The sequence below is a fragment of the Colletotrichum jinshuiense genome, chromosome 9 (genome assembly GCF_051148585.1).
Source record: "Colletotrichum jinshuiense chromosome 9, complete sequence".
In the NCBI taxonomy this organism is placed as follows: Eukaryota; Fungi; Ascomycota; class Sordariomycetes; order Glomerellales; family Glomerellaceae; genus Colletotrichum; species Colletotrichum jinshuiense.
Window position 1 is genome coordinate 2,639,766 of NC_139316.1, and position 22,081 is coordinate 2,661,846.

At 52.8% G+C, this 22,081-nt stretch overlaps 7 protein-coding genes across 7 annotated transcripts; 2 read left to right on the plus strand and 5 right to left on the minus strand.

The window, feature by feature from the left end:
- Positions 1-53: 53 nt before the first annotated feature.
- On the plus strand, positions 54-2,038 carry EsH8_IX_000702 (signal recognition particle subunit SRP72; the record flags this gene model as incomplete). Its single annotated transcript, XM_083267038.1, has 2 exons — positions 54-796; positions 853-2,038. The coding sequence occupies 2 exons, from the start codon at positions 54-56 to the stop codon at positions 2,036-2,038; spliced, it is 1,929 nt and encodes a 642-aa protein (XP_083130603.1).
- Positions 2,039-2,680: 642 nt separating this feature from the next.
- Positions 2,681-7,314, minus strand: EsH8_IX_000703 (Arf family guanine nucleotide exchange factor SYT1; the record flags this gene model as incomplete). Its single annotated transcript, XM_083267039.1, has 2 exons — positions 2,681-6,675; positions 6,753-7,314. 2 exons carry the CDS (start codon positions 7,312-7,314, stop codon positions 2,681-2,683), a joined length of 4,557 nt encoding a protein of 1,518 aa, XP_083130604.1.
- Positions 7,315-8,906: 1,592 nt separating this feature from the next.
- On the plus strand, positions 8,907-10,590 carry EsH8_IX_000704 (M14 family metallopeptidase; the record flags this gene model as incomplete). The annotated part of the gene is made up of 2 exons (XM_083267040.1): positions 8,907-9,500; positions 9,556-10,590. The coding sequence occupies 2 exons, from the start codon at positions 8,907-8,909 to the stop codon at positions 10,588-10,590; spliced, it is 1,629 nt and encodes a 542-aa protein (XP_083130605.1).
- Positions 10,591-10,842: 252 nt separating this feature from the next.
- On the minus strand, positions 10,843-11,508 carry EsH8_IX_000705 (MAPEG family protein; the record flags this gene model as incomplete). The annotated part of the gene is made up of 4 exons (XM_083267041.1): positions 10,843-10,927; positions 10,984-11,158; positions 11,231-11,388; positions 11,474-11,508. 4 exons carry the CDS (start codon positions 11,506-11,508, stop codon positions 10,843-10,845), a joined length of 453 nt encoding a protein of 150 aa, XP_083130606.1.
- A 902-nt stretch (positions 11,509-12,410) lies between these two features.
- On the minus strand, positions 12,411-14,377 carry EsH8_IX_000706 (type-X family DNA polymerase; the record flags this gene model as incomplete). The annotated part of the gene is made up of 3 exons (XM_083267042.1): positions 12,411-13,204; positions 13,257-13,436; positions 13,498-14,377. The coding sequence occupies 3 exons, from the start codon at positions 14,375-14,377 to the stop codon at positions 12,411-12,413; spliced, it is 1,854 nt and encodes a 617-aa protein (XP_083130607.1).
- A 691-nt stretch (positions 14,378-15,068) lies between these two features.
- Positions 15,069-16,400, minus strand: EsH8_IX_000707 (uncharacterized protein; the record flags this gene model as incomplete). The annotated part of the gene is made up of 3 exons (XM_083267043.1): positions 15,069-16,089; positions 16,149-16,244; positions 16,294-16,400. 3 exons carry the CDS (start codon positions 16,398-16,400, stop codon positions 15,069-15,071), a joined length of 1,224 nt encoding a protein of 407 aa, XP_083130608.1.
- Positions 16,401-17,328: 928 nt separating this feature from the next.
- Positions 17,329-21,341, minus strand: EsH8_IX_000708 (uncharacterized protein; the record flags this gene model as incomplete). The annotated part of the gene is made up of 5 exons (XM_083267044.1): positions 17,329-17,346; positions 17,399-18,076; positions 18,132-21,090; positions 21,152-21,245; positions 21,311-21,341. 5 exons carry the CDS (start codon positions 21,339-21,341, stop codon positions 17,329-17,331), a joined length of 3,780 nt encoding a protein of 1,259 aa, XP_083130609.1.
- Between the last annotated feature and the right edge of the window lie 740 nt (positions 21,342-22,081).

Genomic DNA, 22,081 nt, shown 5'->3' on the forward strand with positions numbered 1-22,081 from the left:
GCAGTGTCGGTTTTACTGAGACAAAACCACACGCCTCCAACCCACCCCTCACGATGCCTTCAGATCCCGCTGCCAACCTCGGCGCCTTGCTGCGCGCTGCGTCCATCGAAGACCACGAGGAAGTTCTCAAGGCTGCCAATGCCTCTCTGAAAGCATCCAAGGCCGACTTCACTGCCCAGCGGACCCGAGTTGTCGCCCTTCTCAAACTCGACCGCTTTGACGATGCCCTCCGCGCCATTGCCGACGGCGGCAGCAAGCTCGAGGATGCTTGCCTTTTGGAAAAGGCGTACGCACTGTACAAGTCAGGAAAACTTCAAGAGGCCGGAGATGTCGCCAACTCTAAGCCACAACGAAGCTTCCGCCATCTTGTCGCACAGGTTGCTTATCGAGCCGAAGAATTCAAGGACGCGCTCGGCGTCTACAGTAGTCTGTTGGAGGATTCTCAGGACGAATACAGTGATCTGAAGATTAATCAACTGGCTTCCGCGGCCCAGTTCGAGTGGAAATCGGCCAACAACCTCGATGGCGACAGTGGGCCGATCTGCGCCGCAGAGGACGCCGATACGTTTGAACTGGCGTACAATATTGCCTGCGGCTCCATCGCGCGTGGCGAGCTCTCTCTTGCGTCGGCGCTTCTACAGCGGTCTTTGCGTCTCTGCGACGAATCCGAAGATCTCTCCGAGGCTGATAAACAAGCTGAAATGACGCCCATCATGGTCCAGCAAGTATACGTCTACTCGAGGCTAGGCAAGGCCGAGGAAGCCCTCGAAGTCCAGAAGCGCCTGTCCATTTCCGAGTAAGCTCCCCCGGATTCATCGAAGGAAGGAGGAGTATGCTAACACTTCGACGTAGTGACTGGGACGCCGAGTCTAGATTGATTGCATTGAACAACAAATCTGCTCTTGCGACCGAAGTCAAGAACCCGTACTTGGCTCAGCGTGAAGTTGACACGGCAGCGGCCCTCAGCAAGCAGGCTAAATTATTCAAATACCAAGAGAGCCAGCTGAAGCGTAACAAGTATATTCTTGGTCTGCAAGCTCAAAAGTTCGCCGGCGTCTACGAGAGTACATCTCGAGCACTTGTTGATGCCCCACCAACCGTGTCTGCTGACACCAATAGCCTGTCGGCCATCAATGCTACAGCCCGTGCCCTACGTTCCTCTAAGGCGGTCGATGTCAAGGATGTCTTGCCCCTGGTTGAGAAGCGTCCCGCAGATATCGGCTTGCTTCTCACTATAATGCAGCTCTACCTTGCAGCAAACAACCCCGCGGCCGCCTTGTCCGTTCTGGAAACATTTTTGCAAAACTTGGAGAAGCAGGGCGTATCAGAAGTACGATTCTCTCCTGGCCTGGTTGCGTTAACCGTGTCTCTCTACAGACGACAGGGGCGCCATGGCAGTATACGATCAGAACTAGCAAGGGCTTCGTCGTTCTGGGAGAAGCGGGACGGTCGTCACGTCGATTCACTCCTTCGTGGCGCAGGCTCAGAATTGCTTAAGTCATCTGACCCTGACGATCTGACAGCTGCCGGTGCCGCATTTGAGAAACTTTGCCAGAAGCCCATTGTGGATCAGGTTGCTGCCGCAGGCCTCGTGGCATCTTTTGCCACCTCGGACAAGGCCAAGACCCAGCCGTACCTGGCTGGCCTTCCTTCCATCGACAACCTCATTGGGGGAGTTGATATTGAACAACTTGTCGGCGACGGCGTCGTGACTCTCGTAACGCCCGCCAGCCAAGCCAAGAAGCGGCGTCTCGAAGCACAGCCGACTGATACGACGACCAGCAAGAAGCGGAAAAGAAAGTTGCCCAAAGACTACGTCGAAGGGAAGAAAATGGATCCCGAAAGATGGCTGCCACTCCGCGATCGATCCTCGTACCGGCCCAAGGGCAAGAAGGGCAAGAAGAAGGCAAATGAGGCCACACAGGGAGGGTTTGTCAAGGAGGAAGAGACATTGGAACTGGCGGGTGGTGCAGGGTCTGTCAAGGTCGAAAAGGCACCGGCGTCGTCCAACAAAAAGAAGAAGAAGGGCAAAAAATGAGCGGTAGGAAGGGCTTTGTAGAAATTGCTATTTCATTCTCCCGCATGTCGAGTTCGGCGGGGACACAAAACATCACAAATACAAAGCTTACGCTGGCTGACCTATGGACAAAAATAGCCAAGAGCACAATCACCGTGTAATCGTTCTATCGGTCTGTTGAGATATTGTCGATCGTTGTGCGCTCTACTCTACACAGAGGCCCATATCGGCCGCCCTTTTTGTTGCCCCTAGTTGCCATCACAATGCTATGCCCAAAGCCCAGTGTCCTTGCCCCGCTTAGCCATGAATCCATACATATGTACACATCTGCCATTAAATCGACTTCACCTCCTTTTTGTGATTGTTGTTGACGACAGTGAAGAATAAAAAAAAAGACGGGTGGCGCCCCTGTCTGCGCAAATTTGTGTAGTCATGGCTTCTTGCCACTTCTGTGCCCTCTTATGCTATTCCCCAAAGCTCGCTCTTTATTGTAAGTGCAAGTCAGAACTTGTAATCTCCATGCTTGCAATCGGATCTTCTCATCGGTCACTGAATTAAGTTCACCGACGTCCGTTCTCTATCACACCATCCTCGTGCCTTTTTGACGTGAAATGCTGCTATCGGGGCCCCATATCTTACTTACCCGCGGCGTATTTCGGATACCTAAGCCTTGACCGCTTGGATTGGTGGGCTGGGCAATCGCTGCATTTCATTGTCTTTGCCATCCTTGCCGTCCTTTTGCTCTTCGTTCTGAGGCTCCAACGGTGTCATTGGCTCCAGGGGGGTTGCCAGCACGGCAGGTATAGGTTGCGGACTGGCGATGGACTGCGGGCTGGCCACAACGACCATGTCTTCGTCTTCTTCTTCTTCTTCTTCTTCTTCTTCTTCATCTCCAGATTCGATTTCAATCGGTGGCAATGGTGTTCGCCGTCCATCTGAAAAGCTGACTGCTGCTTCACTCTCGCCATCTGAGGGGACTGAAAGTCGCCCACCAAACGCAGGCGCCTTAGATGCATGTGCCGAGGAATATTTGCGATGAAGTTCACGGAAGCTCCTGGCTGTTGCAGTGCTGGCACTGGCGGCCGATTCTCGCCGCTCCTTAGGTCCCAAGGAGTTATTCAAAGCGTCATGAAAGTCTTCCTCGACGCTGGCAGGAGAAGTAGGCTCTTCGCGCTGTTCTTGCTTCCGCTGCCTTAAACGTTCTTCCGGAGTGAGTTGTTGTAGCTCGGAGCCAAAGTTGATGACAGATGCTTTCTTTCCGTGAACCACAAAGCTTCCGGAGCCCCGGGTGAGCACATCTTCGCGGCCTGTCTCGTCTGACACACCGCCGGAGATGATCTCTTTGCCCTTTCTACTGCGGTGGTGAGAAAGGTGGCCGGCACTCTCCCTGAGTGTACGTTGCAAACTTCGCCGTATTTTGATTCTGTCATGTTTGTCGATTGAGCCGGGTGTGTCCCGCGACTCCGAAGCATCCCTAGCTTCGGATAGCGACCCGGTACGTTTCCTTTCCGGTGCCCTACCACGGGAGCCTGATTCTAGGAGACCGGCTTGCTCAAGGAGCACCCGCTCGTTAGCATCGACGTCATCATGATGGTCGTCCACCGTAGACTGGTCAATTCCCTTGCCCTTCTTCGGCGTTGAGTGTTGTTTTGGGCTATAAAATGTCGGCTCGGCAGATGATTGACTCGAGTTAGAGCCTGGTCTCTGCCGCTGGACGTGTTCCCTCGGCTGGGAAACTGCTGAGTCCCAAGAGTTTTGATGTTTGTGCGGACTGAAAGTGGCACTTGTCGGCGGTGTTTGGAAAGCCTCGGTGGCTGGCGATTCGGGCTCAGCCTGGGGCACCTTCGTAGACCCTTGGACAGTGGAAACGGCAGCAGACGACCGCCTCCGCCTTCGCGCCACGCTGGTTGCTGATCCGGCTTCAAGAATGGATGGCCTCTCCTGGGACGGGGATGTTTCGCGAGGGTCAGGCCCGGTTTGTGTCTTGGACGGTGTCAAGCCCTGGGGACTTTGTTCCTCAGCCAGATCCTTCAACAAAACATCTCTATGGCACCTCGATTTCCATATGTCCATGCGAATCCATTTGATCTTTACGTCCATGTGAGCTGCAGCCGAGAGAATCTGATCTCTGGTTTTGGCTTGGACAGGCGACAATATTTGAAGGTGGCGAGCGTTCCTCAAGTGAGCCTCAAGTTCTTGCTCCTTAAGGGCAATGTCCTCATCTGCCTTAGCAACTGCGTCCATCATTGTCTGTCGCCGTTGTGCCTGAATGGATTCGGCCTCCTTGTGGTCAATCTTGCCGCGAACGATACTGACATCGCCGGTGGGAGTCTGAATGATCTGCGCAGAGGCTGAACTGCCGAGCCTCCTGATACCACGTCGACTTTGACCCTCATAATTACCGCCCACAACTCCTCGCATACGAACGCCCGAGGTTGTGAAGGTGGCAGCGTAATTCAGCTTAGCAAGCCAGTCATTCATTTCTTCTTCGTTGTCGGCCAGCAGGACTTCCTCGACGTACCCCCCCGGCTGAGCATACTTGAAGGCATTCTTGTGTTTCTTGTATGTGGAGTCGACGAGCGCAACGGCCTCCTTTGTAGGTAGGTACCCGTCCGGTTTGAATTCGGGAAGCGGCGGTTTGAAGGTGATAGGCTCACCATCAAAACCTTGCTTAACATGAGACTCGTACTGTTGCATCAAGTTTTTGATCCATGTGGTGTTGCGGAAAAAGTAAAGTTGAGCACCCGTAAGAACAGCTCCCCATTCTTGCCATGGCGACCTTGTCTTCTTTTTTTTGACATCCTTCCGCCATAAGAGGCCAACCTTGGTGATTTTGATATCAACAACGCCCTGTGCTGCCTCGGCCGGGTTGGTCGTGCCCTTCTCATCACGAAAGGCATCTGGCCGTGATCTGGCCGACACAATTTGCAAGACGCCAGTCCTGAAGAACGTTCTTTGGAGCTCTCTCACGTTGAGGTCCTTTGCAGTTCCCAGATAGTTGTAATGGTCCTCGAGCTCCATTACGTCTTTGAGGCTCGGTCGCAAAATGTCCAGCTTGCCATCTATTATAAGAGTATATGGATCAAGAGGTTCGCGATTCGACCGCCTGGCAGTTGCATCCGGTGTGCCTCCTGGAAATAGTGTTTTCCGCTTGGCTCTATTCGCCAAAAGCCGGTCGCCGCTGAGATCCAAATCGTCTTCCACATGGATGAAAGGGGTATATGTGATGTTGTCGTAAAAGCACCTTAAAATGGGATCTGACACCCCCTCGCCCTGTGTGTTCTTCAAGTAGTCAGGTTGCTGCATCTTGTGCTTATTGTTCTTGTTGAAGACGTCGGTGTGTAAAATGAGTAGGGAAAAGGCCACAAAGTACGCCTGGTCAGGAGAGGCATAGATGCCGGGATTGCATTCGTGGTAACGATTCGCAAAAGCCTGCAGGCATCTGTCTATCTGCTGCGTTTCTTTCGGTAGCTCAGCTTCCATGAGTAGTTTTCGAATGGCCATATCCATCGGGTATTCGAAGAAACTGAAGCGGCGCATATAGCTGCGTAAAACTGCAATCGAGAAGGCATCGCTTCCCTTGGACAATGCACTGGCAATGACCCCGCGGCTAAGTATCTCCTCTATTCGAGCGAGGTACTTGACAGGTGTTTCGTCGTCAAGCTTCTCGGGCAAGGCGATTGGTTCTCGCGCAATCTGCAGGGAATTGTTCTTCGATGTGTTGGAGCCGGGGGTGGCTGGTGTCAGTGAGCCTTGCCTACCCTGGCCAAGATCCGAATTCTGGCGCAATCTATTGAGGCCGAAAAGGTCCCCAAAACTCTTGCGTCCAACCGATGTTGATGTTCGACCGGTTCCTGGGTCGAGATGCCCATCTGTTGAATCCCTCCCCAGCGAACTCATCGTTGATGATCTGCCCCGGCGTTGTAGGCGGGCGCGAGTTGGAGAGGACTGGCCTGAATGAGTTGACCCTGGTCTGAAAAGAGCTGTAGCAGGCGAAGCATTTGGCTTGGCTGATTGCTCAGGTGCTGACGATGCCATGGAATCGGCGCGTGCGCTGTGACTCGACTGGGGCCGTGATCCTTGCTGGGGACGTGGGGTTGCCTCCCTAGATGTAGACATAACGGTCTGCTGAGTTGTGCCGAGCGAGAAGGAAGGCATAGCAACATTATCTGCTCCGTTTGGGAGCTTGCCCTTTTGAGGCAGATGCGATAGATCGAACATGGGCGCTGAAGCCTTTGGTTTTCGTCGAGGTAGGCGGAAGAAGTTGGAGCTTGTGGAAACTGGGGGGGAGTTGCCTGCAGTGTTGGTGGTATACAAGTGATCTCCCGAGCTTGCGTCGGACCGTGATGATTCCGAGGCTCGATTCGCGGGAAGGGATAAAGCAGGGACATCGTAGTGGTCTCCGTTCGTTGGTGCCCTCGAAGAGGACGGGCGGTTGGGTTCTTCGAATGTCACAAGAGTCGGCCGGTTCCTTGAAGCTAAATCCTCCAGTCCCGTCTTTCTTCTCGACTTCCACGTCATGGGCCGGTTGCCTCCGTCGTCACTGTTTCTTGGTATTTCGCCAGAGCGTCGAAATCGGTCTGCGAGTCGCATCCGAGATTGCTTCTTTTGGGGAATCTGGAAGTCAACGGTGGGCGCGGTCGTGATGATTTCAGGGGCTGGCGCAGCTGGTTAGCAAGATGGACTTGGCAAAGCGCGCAGGACTGCCTGGTAAGGGAATTGGAAGACCACATACGGCGAGGAACAGGGGGGGGTTTCTCGGCCTGTTGCTTAGCCCTAAGGGACAGCTGCGAGTCGGAAGCATTGCGAAACCTCAAGATGGAAAACCGACGGTGCTTCGAGTTCTCTTCCTGAATTGGAGGAGTATCTGGCCTGGCATCTGGGTCGGCGGGAATTGGTTGGACGAAAGCGTCGAGGTCGGCGTCGGACTGCGCAGGCACGGCCAGAGACATAGACGGAGGTTCGCGGGTCGAGGCTGACACGCACAGGGGTGGTTCTTGCTGTTGCTGCTGCAGTTGCAACGGACCCTGCAACTGGGGTGTTTCTTCCGGCAACTGCTCGGTTTGCAGATTCTGTTGTTGTTGTTGCTGCTGCTGTTGTTGTTGTTGCTGCTGCTGCTGCTGCTGCTGCTGCTGCTGCGATTGAGGTCGCGGTGGTTGTTGCTGCGGCTGAGGCTGCTGGGGAGGAAAGTGCTGAGGGAGCGGCGGTAGCTGGGGCGCAGAGTCGGTATCAAGAATGGTATGGCGCCTCATGTCGGTCTCGCTGACCATGTTGCCGCGACGGCGTAGAAAAGGCATGGCGGCGATGGGTCATGGTTTGTCAGGGATACAACGTCGAAGCGGGAGTATGACGAGCACAGTCAAGTCGGATGCTGTGCGATGCCGTTGATTCCGGACACTAGGCCATTAGCGCAGCGTGAGGTTGAACGGGGAGTCGGCACACATTGGCGAAAACAGGAGTCGGAGTCGTTGACACAAAGGAGAGGAGGAAGGCAGGGAGACCAAGTAAGCAAGGTGAGGTGAGGTCAGGCCAAGCAGGTGAGGTAAGGGTATTATGCTAGGTGTAGTGCAACGCAAAAGACAGGATGACCAGGCATTCTACAATGGGGTAGGGGTACCAGTAAAGGATAGGGTAGGGAGGAAGGGGGTCTGGAAGTCAAGTACAGAAAGATGTGGGGAGCAAGAGGGCGCAGAGAGAGAGGAGAATACTGTAGAAAGCTGGCGACAAAGAAACAAGACAAGGAGGTGAGGCAGGTAAGTAAGCAGAGATGATAGACGATGGATGAAGTTGGAGGGAAGAAGAGATCAAGCCAATTGGCAATGCGTCCTCGTTGTCGTCGCCCGTTGCAGCAGCGTCCCGGTCTCGAGAAAGCAGCAGGCTGAAAGGTGAGGATGCCCCTGGACAAACACAGCACAGCATAGCACAGCGGGCAGAATGGGATGCAAATTGCGCTTGACTGTACTGGGCTACCAGCTGTGTAGTGTGTAGCGGCCCTGGACAACTGGACTGATAGTACCGTTGCCAAGACACCTTAGGTCAGCACACAGAGCAATCCATCCGTACTCAGGCATTCGTAGGCTCTGGCAACGCAGCGTGGCAGGGTAGTCAGGCCCGGTGATCTTCAGACTTCAATTTGGGAGTCCCTTCATGGACGGAAGTCCCGGTCTAGCCCAGCCCAGCCCAGACAGCGACCTGATGGTTTCCCCACAGCATCCAACCCTTGTTGGGGGTCTTGTCATGTACTCCTCATAGAACCCCCGGTATGGAAGTACATCATGCCGGGGCCACTGTATTTTGTACAGTGCGTAGAGAAAAGTCCCTTTCTACCACCGATGCTCTTGCGCTGTCCGCTACTGCGGGTTTCACTACCTTCAACGCACTGCCGCCGCTCAAAGGGCCTCCGTGTATACAGTGCCAGCCTGGCCACCATTCGCGATTTCCCACTTTAGAATGCCACCTTCAGGTTCTCTCCTCCTCCAACAAGGATGATACTACAAGGGAATGCAGTGTAAGCAACTCAGGTACGGTAAGTGGCTGCCTGCGCCAGCTCCCTCCCACTTCCTCCTCACCTTATACAAGGTTCCATTGCTCGCCGAACCTGTCCAATCTGAGCCGCCCTGCAGAAACTGTCACCATTCCCTTATCTCTACTCTGTTTGATTTTGCACTTTTCAATTGGGCATTGTCGCACTACCTGCTTCAAGCTGCAACCTCCAAGCCATTGACTTATTGCACGTGAACAGAGCAACATCACTTCAATTGCATCGCTGCAACTGTCCTTCCTTGACTGCGAGCACCGAACGCCAGTCCTCGACCCCGAAGTCGGGGGTAGTCGACGTCTTCATCTTCGACAACCATTCCAAACAACCTCACCTTGCTTCACCTTCGACATGCGGGCCCAGGCAGTCATCTCGCTCGTCAGCTTGGCCCTCCTCACCCCCGCCACCTCCGCTGCCAACTTCGATGTCTATCCTAACCACAACCGCGATGCACCGAACTCCGCTCCGTCCAAGTCAAGCCTTTTCCCATTCCTGAAATGGCTGCGCAACGGCGCCGTTGAATTTGTCTTCGGGCCCCATCCCTCCAAAGCATCTAGCCACCCTACTTCGCATGCTCGGGCGAGTCTTCGGAACAATCACATCAATGAAGTTGTACTGCGTTTCAACTTGACGACTCCTGAAGAAGAGACGGCCTTCGCCAACGCCGCAACCCGTACCTTTCTCGACATCTGGGCATTCACCCACGATTTCGTCGATGTTCGCTTGCGCCAAGACGATGTTCGATCGCTGCTGCGTCTTCTTCCTAAGTCTCTGGAATCATCCTATTCAACATTGATCATAGATCTGGCCGCTGCAGTGTACGACACCTATCCGGCCCTCGACACGCCAGCCCAAATCCGTCGTTTTGAGAATGGTCGAGCATCGCTGAAGCCTTCGCCTAGCGAAACCGACAACTACTTTTTCCAAGATTACCAGAAGCTTGATGTAGGTGACTCTCCCGGTCCTCACCCAAGCAAACCTCGATCTGACTTGATAAAAGACAATCGTCCAGTGGATGCGCTTGACAGAGGCTATGTTCCCTGCCATTACCGAAGTAATCACCATCGGGCAATCGTACGAAGGCCGAGACATCCTTGGTCTTAAAGTGGGCGTTAAAACACCAGGAAAATTAAGCGGGAAGAGGAAGACTGTCGTCGTCACGGGAGGAATGCATGCCCGCGAGTGGATATCCACAACAACCACAAACTATGTTGCATGGTCTTTTATCACAGCTTTTGGGAGGGAGCCCATGATCACTAAGCTGTTGGAACACTTCGACTTTGTCTTCATCCCCACGGTCAACCCCGATGGCGTGGAATACACCTGGCAGGTCGATCGATTATGGCGCAAGTCCCGGCAACAGACGGGCATGCAATGGTGCCGCGGCTTCGACCTCGACCACGCCTTCGGCTACGAATGGGGCGATTATTCCGAAAATGATCCTTGCTCCGAAAGCTATGGCGGTAACGAGCCATGGCAGGCAACCGAAGCTATCGCGCTCGCTACCTGGGCAAAGAATGCATCTCGCGAGAACACTGAGTTCATAGGCCTCATTGACCTACACTCGTACTCGCAACAGGTCCTTTTCCCTTTTGCTTACTCCTGCGATGTGGACCCGCCCAACGTCGAGAACCTCGAAGAACTTGCCGCTGGGCTCGCTAAGGCTATCCGCCTGTCTAACGGGGAACTCTATTCGGTCACATCGGCATGCGAAGGAGCAGTTGCGGGCCGAGCCAGCAAGAGCGGCGCAAAACGTATTGAAACGGGCGGCGGGTCGGCCATCGACTGGTTCTACCACGAGTTGCATGCCCATTACAGCTACCAAATTAAGCTGAGGGACACGGGTAGCTATGGTTTCCTGCTTCCCAAGGACAATATCGTCCCCGTTGGCGAGGAAATCTTTAGTGCCATGAAATATTTTGGAGACTATCTGCTTGGCAATAATGGCATTGAAAAGTCCACTGGAGCCACTGCACCTACGTCGGAAGAGGCCGATCGCAGCTTGGAACTGAGGCGTCTTAGGAAGAAGCGGTGAAACAGTCCTTGCCGTTTGGTCCCCAGAAACGATTTGGCGTTATGGCGAGATTCATATTGTATTCCAAGACACGATATTTATGTTAGTACGAAGCGATTGTCAGGTCACCGGTAAGTTCACCGGGAAGGTTTCTGTAGGTGTGTGGGCACGCATCTGTCTTTGGTATATATTACTTTGCAGTGATTATGGATACATGAAATCGATACATGTGCCAACAGACTGACCCATGAAAAAACCTCCAATCAAGCATTGTTACCAGTTCAAGATCATGGCAATAGAAGTGTACACAGCCGTGAACTTGAGAAGAGTATCGAAGAGGAAGGATCCAATGGATCCGCTAGGTCGATATGTCAGTAAGAGGGATCGATTACCGGGTGTTACGAAGATATTCACCGAGTTCGGCCCTTGGGGCCAGCGCCGCTTGTGTAACCAAAAGCGTATAGGACGCGGGAAAATGCCCAGCCGGCGCCTAATACGGCGCTGGCGACGGGGTAACGAAGACCGGAGATGAGTAGGGCACCGAGAAACGAGGGCTGGTTCTCGGTGAAGTTGGCGTGGGCGCGTTGTGCTATGTTGATGAAATGTGTCAGTACCTGGGCATCATTCCGGTGGTCGCTTGTATGTATGGGTTCCAACGTACCGCAGTTGAAGTTGTACGCCTTGGGGTCCTTATCGGCTTGCTCGTTGGAGGCGTACGGCGCCGGATAGACGAGACCGCTCGCCTTCCGGTACTTGCTCGTTAGGAGGACATGAGTAGTGTTGATGAAGAAGGTAGAAGCGGCCACGAGGAGGACGTAGCTGTGATTTCGGGTCTTGTTAGCCATTGACTTGTTCGCCAGGTGCAGATTTGTTGTCGACAGTATGGGAGGAGTGTTGCACGTACCCGTACTCGTTGGGGAGTTGCAACGTAAGAGGCATGGTGCCGGGCTGAATGATTTGGTGTGCTAGTAGAGAAGTTGGGATTGGTGTTTCTCTCTGGGGCTGCGAGGTTGATTGAGCAAGGTTATGGAACGTGCTACTATATGTATGCAATGGGCGGGAGCAAATTTCTACGACAGGCAGACACGTCTTGAGTATGTAAGGTTGTGTAGCAACCAACTTTGTTGCTTGCTAATGCTATCGGCTCGAGACACCTGGTGTCTGGGTCTCTTCTCCGCTTAGGGGAAGGGTGGTTTGGCGGGGGTTTCTCCGCTCGCTAGTCCATCTATTCCGTCCGAATACGTCTGTAGCTATTACCCTTGACCACAAAGGTAAACATGGTCCCTGCCGACCGCGCGGTTGTAGTGCCTATTGCGCCTCCACAGGATGCACCGACGGGACAGGAGACGGGCACTTTTACACCCCGATGGCCGATGGCCCGTGTGTTTGGCCAATCACTGCTTAAAATGAGTTAAGTGTCTGTTCGCCCAGCAATCGTTGCGGATTTCGGGGCGGACTTTGTCCTCCCTTACTAATTGGAAGAGTTGAAAAACATCCATACCGATTGGCTTGCAATGACGTCGTGACAGAAGTTGAAGCTCAGTCATTCAACAATTGGCCCGAAGTGAGGCTATTCCCATACCCAGTTGGCTTTTTAGACGGTCAACTTTAGCTTGCCGAGAGCTGGCTGGCTGCGCTTCAAGGCGTTTGGAGCGCTTCTCTCCCAATGAGATGTTGGCAGAACCAGCACGCCATTTTAACGCCCGCTTCGCCATGCAATATATCACCGGTAACGTAGATCGGTTCGGTAGCGTTGCCTGCCGTGACTCGGCTTGTTTTCATGCCGAGGTTTCCGATGGCTACCCCAAAGTGTGCCATTGACCCAGGGTGAGCTCTTGTCTTCACCCAGTGCACCTATCTTGCGGGTGTACCCAGTCGAGGCCTAGACCCTCGAATACCCTCCTCTCTGCTGTCAACATGTCGGGAGCCGTTCCAAGCTTGCCGCCCTCTAAGTCTACCCAGCTACCGTCTAGTCGGCTCCGAATCCCGCTGCTATCAAACTTCAACCTCTTGTGTCTTTTGCAATAGCGCCGTAGGTCCCGTTGGAAAGTCGTGTCCCCACTCCAGCCTAGAACAGCACAGCCCACCGTTTTCCAGGGACTTATGATGATGTCCACCCGCCGGTGCGGTCTCTCGTTGGTTTGGCTTTGACTGCATGAGAGTTGCCCGCTAAGTCCTTCTTGGTTTTTCTTTTCAGGGTCCTGCCAGACCACAAGCGCCTTGTCAAGGGTGTCAAATCCACTTCCTCTTCCTTCGTCACCCTTCCAACTGACTGGTCGCTGGCCACGCTCGCTGTTGTGGTTGCTCAACGTAAGTGTATGGGTAATGTGCCTGCCCTTCTCCAGGCTCACGACGATTTTCTCAACAAAGTTCAGCGTAAGGGATTCATCTGGATGACTGATAACTACATCCACATCCCCGCTAACCTGTTTGCCACGCCGGTAGCCACCGACAATGACCAGTTGGAACTCGAGGCTAAACTTTTGGATATGTGCTAATATCGTTTTAGCGATGGACTCAACTTCAGTTCGCGGTATCCTAAGCCTGAACTCGTCGTAGTACTTAACGCCAATCTGCTGAACGCGACTTAGGCTGTCCCAGCCATATTCAACAATATCATCCAGATCTCGCCATCCTATAAGAACTGGTCAGTGAAATTTCCACACCCATCTTCCGTGGTAAGAGACCTCTGTTATAGAAATCCCGAGCGGTGGTGTCACCAACCCCCCAAATATCGTAGAACATATGTATCACGGCAAGTTTGGGGTCTGCCTCAGCTTCGGCCGCTTCCCGAAGCCTGCCGGCGTCTTTCCATTCATACCACAGCTCGGCGATCTTAACCCCGCAGCCTGGCAGTCTGGCGACTTCTGTTTACAGTGTAAGTATTCGCCAGTCATGTTGCAGTTATAGCGTGAAACGTCTGCTCACCTTGTGTACTGGCTATTGCATAAGGATATGCCGATATCGTGGCTATCGATGTCGAGTATGCCCGGACTCCGATCTGGTCGCCAGCAAGTTTTCGTGTAGTCCGAATTTTCTTTAACTCGTCGATAAACGTAGCATTTGGAGGGTTGGCGGGGGTTGCCCGTTGGCAGGCATATGTTGTCGTGAGAAAAGACGGCACTGGGGGGAGGTTGAGAGCTGGGTCGTGCCCCGAAGTCGTTTGTCTGATCAACGAAGGCACTGTTCGATGCGAGGCATGAGGAGACCTGCCCCTTCTTGTCTTTAGAAGACTACCGCCCTGTGCCTGTGATGTAGCGTCGGCCGTAGCGCGAAGCAATATGCCATTTCCCTTAGCTGCGGCGGGTGTCTCGGGAGCGTCTCTTTTGAGACCTTCATATATGATATAACTGTGAAGCGGGAGAAGCTTGTTCTGCGCAAGAGATTCGGTGAGCCATGACAGCTTCACGACCTTGATAGTGTTGGTATTGCCGGTTCTCTTGGGTGCGGAGGATGCCTCGAAACGTTGTAAAGTACCCGAACCATCTTGCTTCACGTCCTCGGTGTACACGGTATAGCCGCTCTCGCTTTCCACCGATGTTCTCTTGCGCTTCCGAGGAGTTATAAGCTGGGATTCGGCACTTTCTGCTGCTTCCAGTGGATCCGTCTGCACTTTCCTGTGTCTGAGTTCGAAAAGCGCCCGCTCTCGCTTGGAGATATTCCCAATGACGACCTCGGCCTCGCGGATGTCATATGTCAAGCTTGGGATCTTCTCTTCGAGCTCATGTCGGCGGTCCGTCTCCAAGTGAGTGGGAAGAAGAAAAATTGCCGGAAAGTCGAGACCCATATTTACAGGGCAGTCTGCCATTAACGTTTGCCGATAGACGAAATAGTAACTTGGGGGGAGGGTGCTTCAATAAATGACAATGGCTTGCAATATGGCTTGCTAGCCTATATATTTTAAGGAAGGGCGCCCAACGAAGTGGTGCAGAATGACCAGTCGAAGTAAACAACCGGACTTGGACTCCAGAGAAGGATGTTATTCAACAAGTATTTGGCGGCGACGTATATAACGAAGAAATCCTTGCTACGAAAACCGCCTGCTGATTCAATCTCAATGGAGGTGACCACAAGTTTGTTGTGGACTTGGAGTAGAGGGATGCATAACCGCGCTGGCGTGGCGTGGGTGAGGTTTAGTAGGGCCGTCCATGTTACGCAACCTTCAACTGGTTAGCGTTCCAAGCGCTGACATCATCGTTGCGACTCAATTGACCCTTACGCAAAAAGAACTGCCAAAGGCAACGCGTCTGGAAATAGACGTTATAGTATAAGTGTTTTGAGTAGGGTCATATTGGAAAAAACTATCCCTCGGCTAGGGCCACCTATATGGTAAGCAGCTGAGTTGTTAACTCAGATGCAAGTAAAGCACATGCATCCCGCACCGGTTTTATTCGTTATCGACGGATACCCATTCTTTGAATTTTTACTCTTTTACGCGTTGCGAACCAAATTAGTCCTAGGAGAAGAGAGCGAAGCATAGGCCGAGACAAATAGCGCTGCTAGACGTCCTCAAACTCCATGTCTTCGTCACTCTCGCCATCCTCCACATCCGCTGGCATTTCCACCTTGACTTTCTTGATTGCCCTCTCTTCTGACTCCGGTGAAGGTTCTGCTTTTATAGCTGGAGCTGGGGTCGTTATACTGGGTGTTACATCCTCGAAAGCATCTTCTTCCTCGTCATCAGATCCCTCTTCCTCCTCCATTGCCCTCGCTGCTTCGGCCGCTTGCTCAGCCTTGAGCCGGGCAAAGTAGTCATCCAGTTCTGCGTGTTCTTCGTTATCTGCCGACTTGACCACAGCATCCTTGTCGTCCATTTCCTCAACCTTGGTGGCAGGTGTTGGTCCCGCCTGGACCGCGAATGACTCGCCAGTGACTGTACTAGTGGACATCCACGAGGGCAGTGCATTTTGCTGGGCAACCTTCTCCTTGCGCGCCTTCTCCGCTGCCTTTTCAGCCTCGGATGGACCATCCGTCGTCGAGATGCTGACCGACATGGACTTGGGCCCAACGTTATCGAGACCCCGGACTGCTGTCGGTTGCAAGGACGAAACGGGAATAGTCGTGACGGATTGGTAGCTTGCGTCTCGAACGACCGGTAAGGCTTTACTGATTGCGATGTCAAATGTATTGTCCGGTACCACCATCTCGTCGATGCGCGGTAGCAGTTCGGTAATGAACTTAAACTGATTGTTCAGCCGTGTTGATTGCTCGTGGCCGGTCGAGTTGCGCTCGAGATCATGAGTGAGCGAAGAGCCACAGCGGTGACAGACAAAGCCCTCAGGGCCGACATTGTCAAGAACCTCCATCTGTGTCCATTCTGCTTTGCACCGCCCGCAGAAATACTCCTTGCGCTCGCTTGCTGGCACAGTCGTGCCCTGGATCTGTTTGTCGACAGTGTACACGCGCCACTTGATGGCGTCAATGGTTTGGCGGTAATCGATATAGTAATATGTTCGGTTGACGGGACGCGGTTTCGCTTCGGGGTTCTTGGGATCTTCGCGATATTCTAGTCTCGTGTACCTAAAGGGAGCTCGTTGTCAGATTCACGCAGCAACGGTAGAGGCAGTCGTAGAGCTTACACAGCCAAGAAGCGGTCCTCTCTCAGCTTCCCGCATGCTTTGTGTAGGTCCTTAGTGTTCGTTGCCATGAGGTAAGCGAGATCATCGTCCCGAAGGCTACTGCAGGTTAGTGAAGTTGCGAAGTAGGTAAGGAAGAGCACCCCACGCAGAGTGAATGATCAAGGCGTCGATGATCAAGATATGGCGGGTTTCGTAGAAAGCGCGCATAACAGACTTGACAAGCGTCTTTGCGAGATCCAACGATTGCGCCATCTTGTTGCCTGTTTAGACAATGCCACAGAAAAGAAAAAAAACGTGTTGAGGGTAAGTAAGGTGGGCAAGGAAAGGATGGTTCGCTAGCTAGCTCAGAATGTGAAGTCCATGGCAATTCAGCTTCGGAACCGGCGACTTGCGATTGCGCATGCCACCTGACGAATTTTATTTCTCAAACAGACGTCTAGATAGAAAGAATCATGGGGAAATGGTTGGAAGTATCGCTTTCTGGGGAGGGCAAAATTAGGTTGCGTTTCTGCCTTTCGCAACAATGACCAGCCGTACTTTGTTGGGGGCGGGCAAAAGGCCCAGGCGGCTCCGAGGCTGGCTGATAGTGACAGGGCTGCAGGCAAGGCAGACTGCATGCTATGGAGCCGCTAGCGTACCGCAAGCTACCTACCTTCCCTGCTATCCTTATCAAATATATCTTAACTAGGCGAAGGATGCCACGAAGGTCGTGCCGCGCTTGGGACATTTCCTCGAGTTCTTGACATGGTACCCCTCAACCTTAGCTCCAGCCATAATCAAACACGCAGAACTGCACACCACCTGGCAATCATTATTGCCCGCTTCAACACAAGGATAATGGCTAGAGTAACAGGGCGGGCCATCAATAAATATGAATTCAAGATTCCACCAGCCGTATTACAGTCCAAACTCCAGTTACAGCCTTGCCGATTCATGGCGTGGCTGTCGCACTGCCCTTTGAACCGTTATGCGTAAGCCGAGATACCTGACACGAAGCAAATGCTCGTGGCTGACTTACACTCCCCCGAAAACCTAACTGGCCAAGAATACAGAGCTGGTATCGCGACTCGTTCTCCCACCCTCTTCCACGCCCAAGAGAAATCACATTTCATTCACCCGGGTGTGATCATGTTCCCCATCCCCCTTATTTACGCCAGTCGGACATCCCAACCTTCTACGCTTAAGCATACTTCCGAAGCTATATCGCCGTTAGTACCCGAGTCGCATGGCTTCAACAGGAGCCAACTTACATCGAGAGTGAGCGCCCTGGAGCTGTTGACTTCTTGGTCTCTATAAACACCAACCAAGCTCTCACTGTCTTGGAACAAACCGGTTTTGAGACTGATGACGATGAACTGCATACCGGGGCCGGCATGCTCGCGAATGTACTTTTTGATCTTGTCAACATTGGCGTTGTCCAACGCGGCGTCAACTTCATCCAGCACAAAGAATGGGCTAGGCTGGTAGCTGTGAATCGCAAATAACAGTGCCAGGGCAGCCATTGTCTTTTCACCTCCAGAAAGGTGTTCCATGTCTCTGAATCGCTTCAGTGGCGGCATCGCGTGGTACTTGATACCCGACAAATAGGGAGTGTCCGTATCTTCCTCTATGTCAAGGTACGCTTGTCCACCGAGAGGGTACGCTTCTGATCGCGTAAGATCCTTGTAAACGTGCGAAATCTGTTCCTGTATGTGGGTGAAGGCCTTGTTAAACAGTTCATATCGCTGAGCTTTGACGTGGTTGAACGCATCGCGGGCCGCCTTGAGCGCCGCTCTAGAGTCCTCGAATTCCTTCTCGGTATTCTTCAGCCTCGACTCGACGCTCTCTAATCGCTCAATCGCCCTCATGTTTGGGTTGAGCTTCTCGAGTTCCGAAGCCAGAGAGGCAATCTTGTCCTGCAACCGCTCTTCAAGACTGACGTCATCGGACTGCACCACTTATCAGCATTCATTCGTTTGGGCACTAAATCGAGATCTCTCTTACGTTTTTCAGCTCTTCGTCCAGGCCGTCGTAGTCAACTTCAATACCGTGGTTCTCAAGGGCAGCAGTCATCAGCTCCTCATCGTCCTCCTCATCGACATCCATGGCATCGGCATCTTGTCGCAGCATGTTGTCCTCGTTTGGCAGGTTATCGAGTGAGCCCTCTTGCAAGGGTATTTGAATCTGATCAAGCTTGCACCGTCTGAGCAATGCGAACTTGCCTGCACTGTTCTTTTGTACCACCGTCTCCAAGGCATCTATCTGCTTTTGTCTGGCGTCGATCTCCTTGCTTCGCTTGTGGAGCTCGGCCTTGGCTTGAGAAACCTTTTGGTTCTTCTCTTCCAAAGTGCCGCGATATTCTTCAAGCGTTTCGTGAAGCGCGTCGAGTTCGTCAGATACTTCGTGACTGGCGTCCTCAATATCCGACTTTTCCTGCTGATACGTCTGCAAGTCGCGCTCTGCGACCTTCAGGGCCTCCTGCAATTTCTTCAGTCGTTTTTCCAAGTTGCTGTGCATGTCCCTTGCCAGGGTAAGTTGACTTTGAAACCTTGACTTTTGCACTTCAAACTTAGCACGTTCCTCGTCAGCCTCTCGTTGCATGTCTCGGTGCTCCGTCTCGTACGCCCGAATGTCGCTGAAGCCGAGCCTATTGCAAAAACCGGAAAAGACTTGATCTTCTACTTGAGCGATAGCATCCGAGAATTCCTTGACGGTTCGTTTTGTTGCTTCGAGCTCTGCTGTCTTTTCCTCGTACTTGGGCCTGAGCTCGTCAAGCTGCCTACTTTCGTTGTCCCTTTCTCTCTTTTTGCTGTTGAAATTCTTCTCCAGATGGGCCAGTTCGGCCTTTGCAGCCGTTAAGCGTGGCTCAAGACCGTGTATCTCAATCTGGAGAGACTCCTCAGCCGCGCCACGTCGGCCAGACTTTGGTAGCTTCTCTATTTCCTCCTTGTACTTGGTCGCCATCTTCTTCAGAGGTTCCAGGTCGGTGCTCTCAAACCGACGCTTTCCGCCCTTAGGCTCTGGACCACGACCACCAGTCATCATACCGGTCTTATGAATGACCAAGCCGTCTAATGTAACCGTCTTGACGGGGATGCGTTTTTCGTATGAGATGAGCTTCGCAATTTGCTCACTGTCGCACACAACCGAACTGCCGCAGGCGTACGCCATAGCACGCTCATAAGCAGCATCGAAATCAATAGTGTCAATGGTTAGCCGAGCTCCAGAGATGCCTTTGATAGCAGAGTTCACCGCATTGACCTTGATGTTGTCCAGTGGGATAAAAGTCATAGGCGGAAAACGTTGGTCCTTGAGATACTGGACACATTCATGGCCCGTTTTTTCCGTATCGACTATGACTGAATCGTAGTCTCGGCCCAAAGCAATACCGACAGCCTCATCATACTTCTTCTGCTTCGGCTTGCAGAGATCGCCCACTCTGCCCTTGACGCCAGGATAGAGTCGCTTCAGGTTATTGACCATTTCCTTCATCCTAGCCTCTCGGTCGTTCTGCCGACGGCCATCATCGGCTTCTCGGAGTTGCTTGGCAACAGTCTCGAGCTTCTCTTCTAGCTCCGTGCGTCTTTGGCTGGTTCTAACACGCTCCGACTGAATTTGGTGGTATTGCTTCTTCTTGGTGTCGATCTCTTGGGACAGACCCTTGATGTTGCCTTCGGTTGTCGACTTGCGTTCACCAATGGTCTCCAACTCCCCCTCATACTTCTCCAAAGCAGCCGAGAGAGTGTCAACCTTGCCCCTGAGCGTATTTACTGTCACCTCGTCGGTCTTTTGCTGGCGAATAAGATTGTCGAGTCTCCCTTGATTGCCGGCACACTTCTGTACGACCTGCGAGCGTAGAGTGTTGTACTCTTTGCGGTCGGCTTCGCTCAACTCCTTGCCTAGTTTCTTCATTCGTTCTCGCAGCTGCTTCTCAAAATGCTGCTGGGCTTTCTCAGTAGTCTTGAGTCGACCCTCGTCTTCCTTGATAAGCTCAGCCTGCTTGTCGCGCTCTTTGCGAACCGGTTCCATTCGTGAACGACACTGATTAATATTCCGAGTCTTCTCTTCAATCTTTGCGTCAATTGGAATAAGCTTGTGTTCCAATTCGTCGAACTCCCGCTTCTTGGCATTGATGGACCTTTCCACCCCATGGACGTCCTTTGCTGCTGCTGCTTGCTCCTTCTGAGCTGTCTCGAGCTTTCGTCTGAATGACTCAACATTACGCTGAAACTCTTGTAGATTCTGCTGGTGGTCATGTATCTGTTCCGTGGACTCATCCATGCCACGCTGGAAGTGGTATAACTTCCACAGAGCATGCTTGACAATGGCTTCATCCCTCTCCTCTGTCTTCTTTTGAAAGTTGTCGGCCTCCTTCTTCTGTTCTTGGTACTGCTTGATTTCGGAGTTGATGCCGCGTCTCCGGTGGAGCTGGAAGCTCTGGTTTTCGGCGGCTTGCTCGGCTTCGGCTTGTAATCTTTCGTATTCGGCCTTGTACTCCAAGCTGCCGGATATTTGCTCTATCAACCTCGTCAGGTCTTGAGGCGACTGTGCAGCGATAGCTTCAACATCTCCTTGGAAGACGAGAAAGTTCCTGGCCTTAATCAAAATATTTTCGGATTCGAGTGCCTCATTGTATTGCTGGGCTGTCACGACGCGATCATTGATTCGATACTCGCTAGAACCTTGGTTCGTGATAGAGCGCTTCCACTTTTGCTCGTCGCCGGCATCGTCTTCGTAGACAGCCATGACCCATGCGGTTTTGGGGTCACTGCGGGAAGCCTTCTGCGACAGCTCATCTCCATCACCGTTGGCGTAGCCGTTCGTCTGGCCGTTCGCTTCGGCAGAGCCGTCATCGTTTATTTTAGAGGTTTTGAGTACGCGACCACGGTAAACAAGGTCTTTCAGGTGAGCTGATCGGAGATGCGACGACTTGATGCCAAGAACGAAGGATATCGCGTCCATGCTACCGGGGGCGACACGTTAATTTGCTGGCCGATGCAGCGCGTAAGGTAAGGTAGACTTACGAGTTTGACTTGCCGGATCCATTTGGGCCGATGATAGAGGTGAAATAGGAGTCGCCGAACAATAGGATGTGATGGCCCTTGTAGGATTTGAAGTCTGCGTGAAGGACAAAGGTCAGCGCGAGGGTGGCACGAATAGCTTGGGAAATGGCACGGGCATACTGAAAAGCTCTAGACGTATAAGCTTTCCCATCTTGCCTGAAAATGGTCGCGGGTGACGCGACGAAAGATGAGTATGGTTTTGATCGTAGGAGGGCTAGAATTGGGCTCGTCGCAAACGCGAGGTGTAGGCGCGCGAGAAAAAAGGGTTGAGGCACGAGTCCAACGGAAAGCAAGCGGCGACGACTTGGTTGACGGGTGGCACGTCGCAAAAACAGGGACTATGCGGAGGTGATTAAGTCGAGTGTTGATGGCCTCGGGTTGGCCTGGCGCATCGCGAAGAGGCACTCGGGAGGGATTGAATTTCGTCTGACGATAGTGAGGTCGTGGGTGGTGTACTTGACCTGAATTGTTCCCCACGCGCGCGTCTGAGTGCTGCACCCTCACCAGGACGCGACTGGCAATTGCGGGCCACACTGAGGCTGACCAGATGCCCGACTCAGAAGCTCGAGCCACATTGGATTGCGAGAGCAACCCATTATTATCACGTGACTGTAGATCGTCAACTAAGAACTTTGAGTGGATTGGCTAAGCGTCATCATACACTAGATACTTATTTGGGCCTCCGATTTTCGCTCAACAGCCAACCAAAGAGCCGGCTGACAACATCTGCACAAATGACAGGCCAGCTGCTCAAGCGCCAAAGCGGAAGTAATTATGTTGGCTACGAACGGAGCGCGAATACTGTAACTATTGGTTATCTGCGGGACGAGCTGCCCAGTCCTTGCGGCAGGGTGGTATTCTGACTCTCACATTAGTACTCGATATTGATAC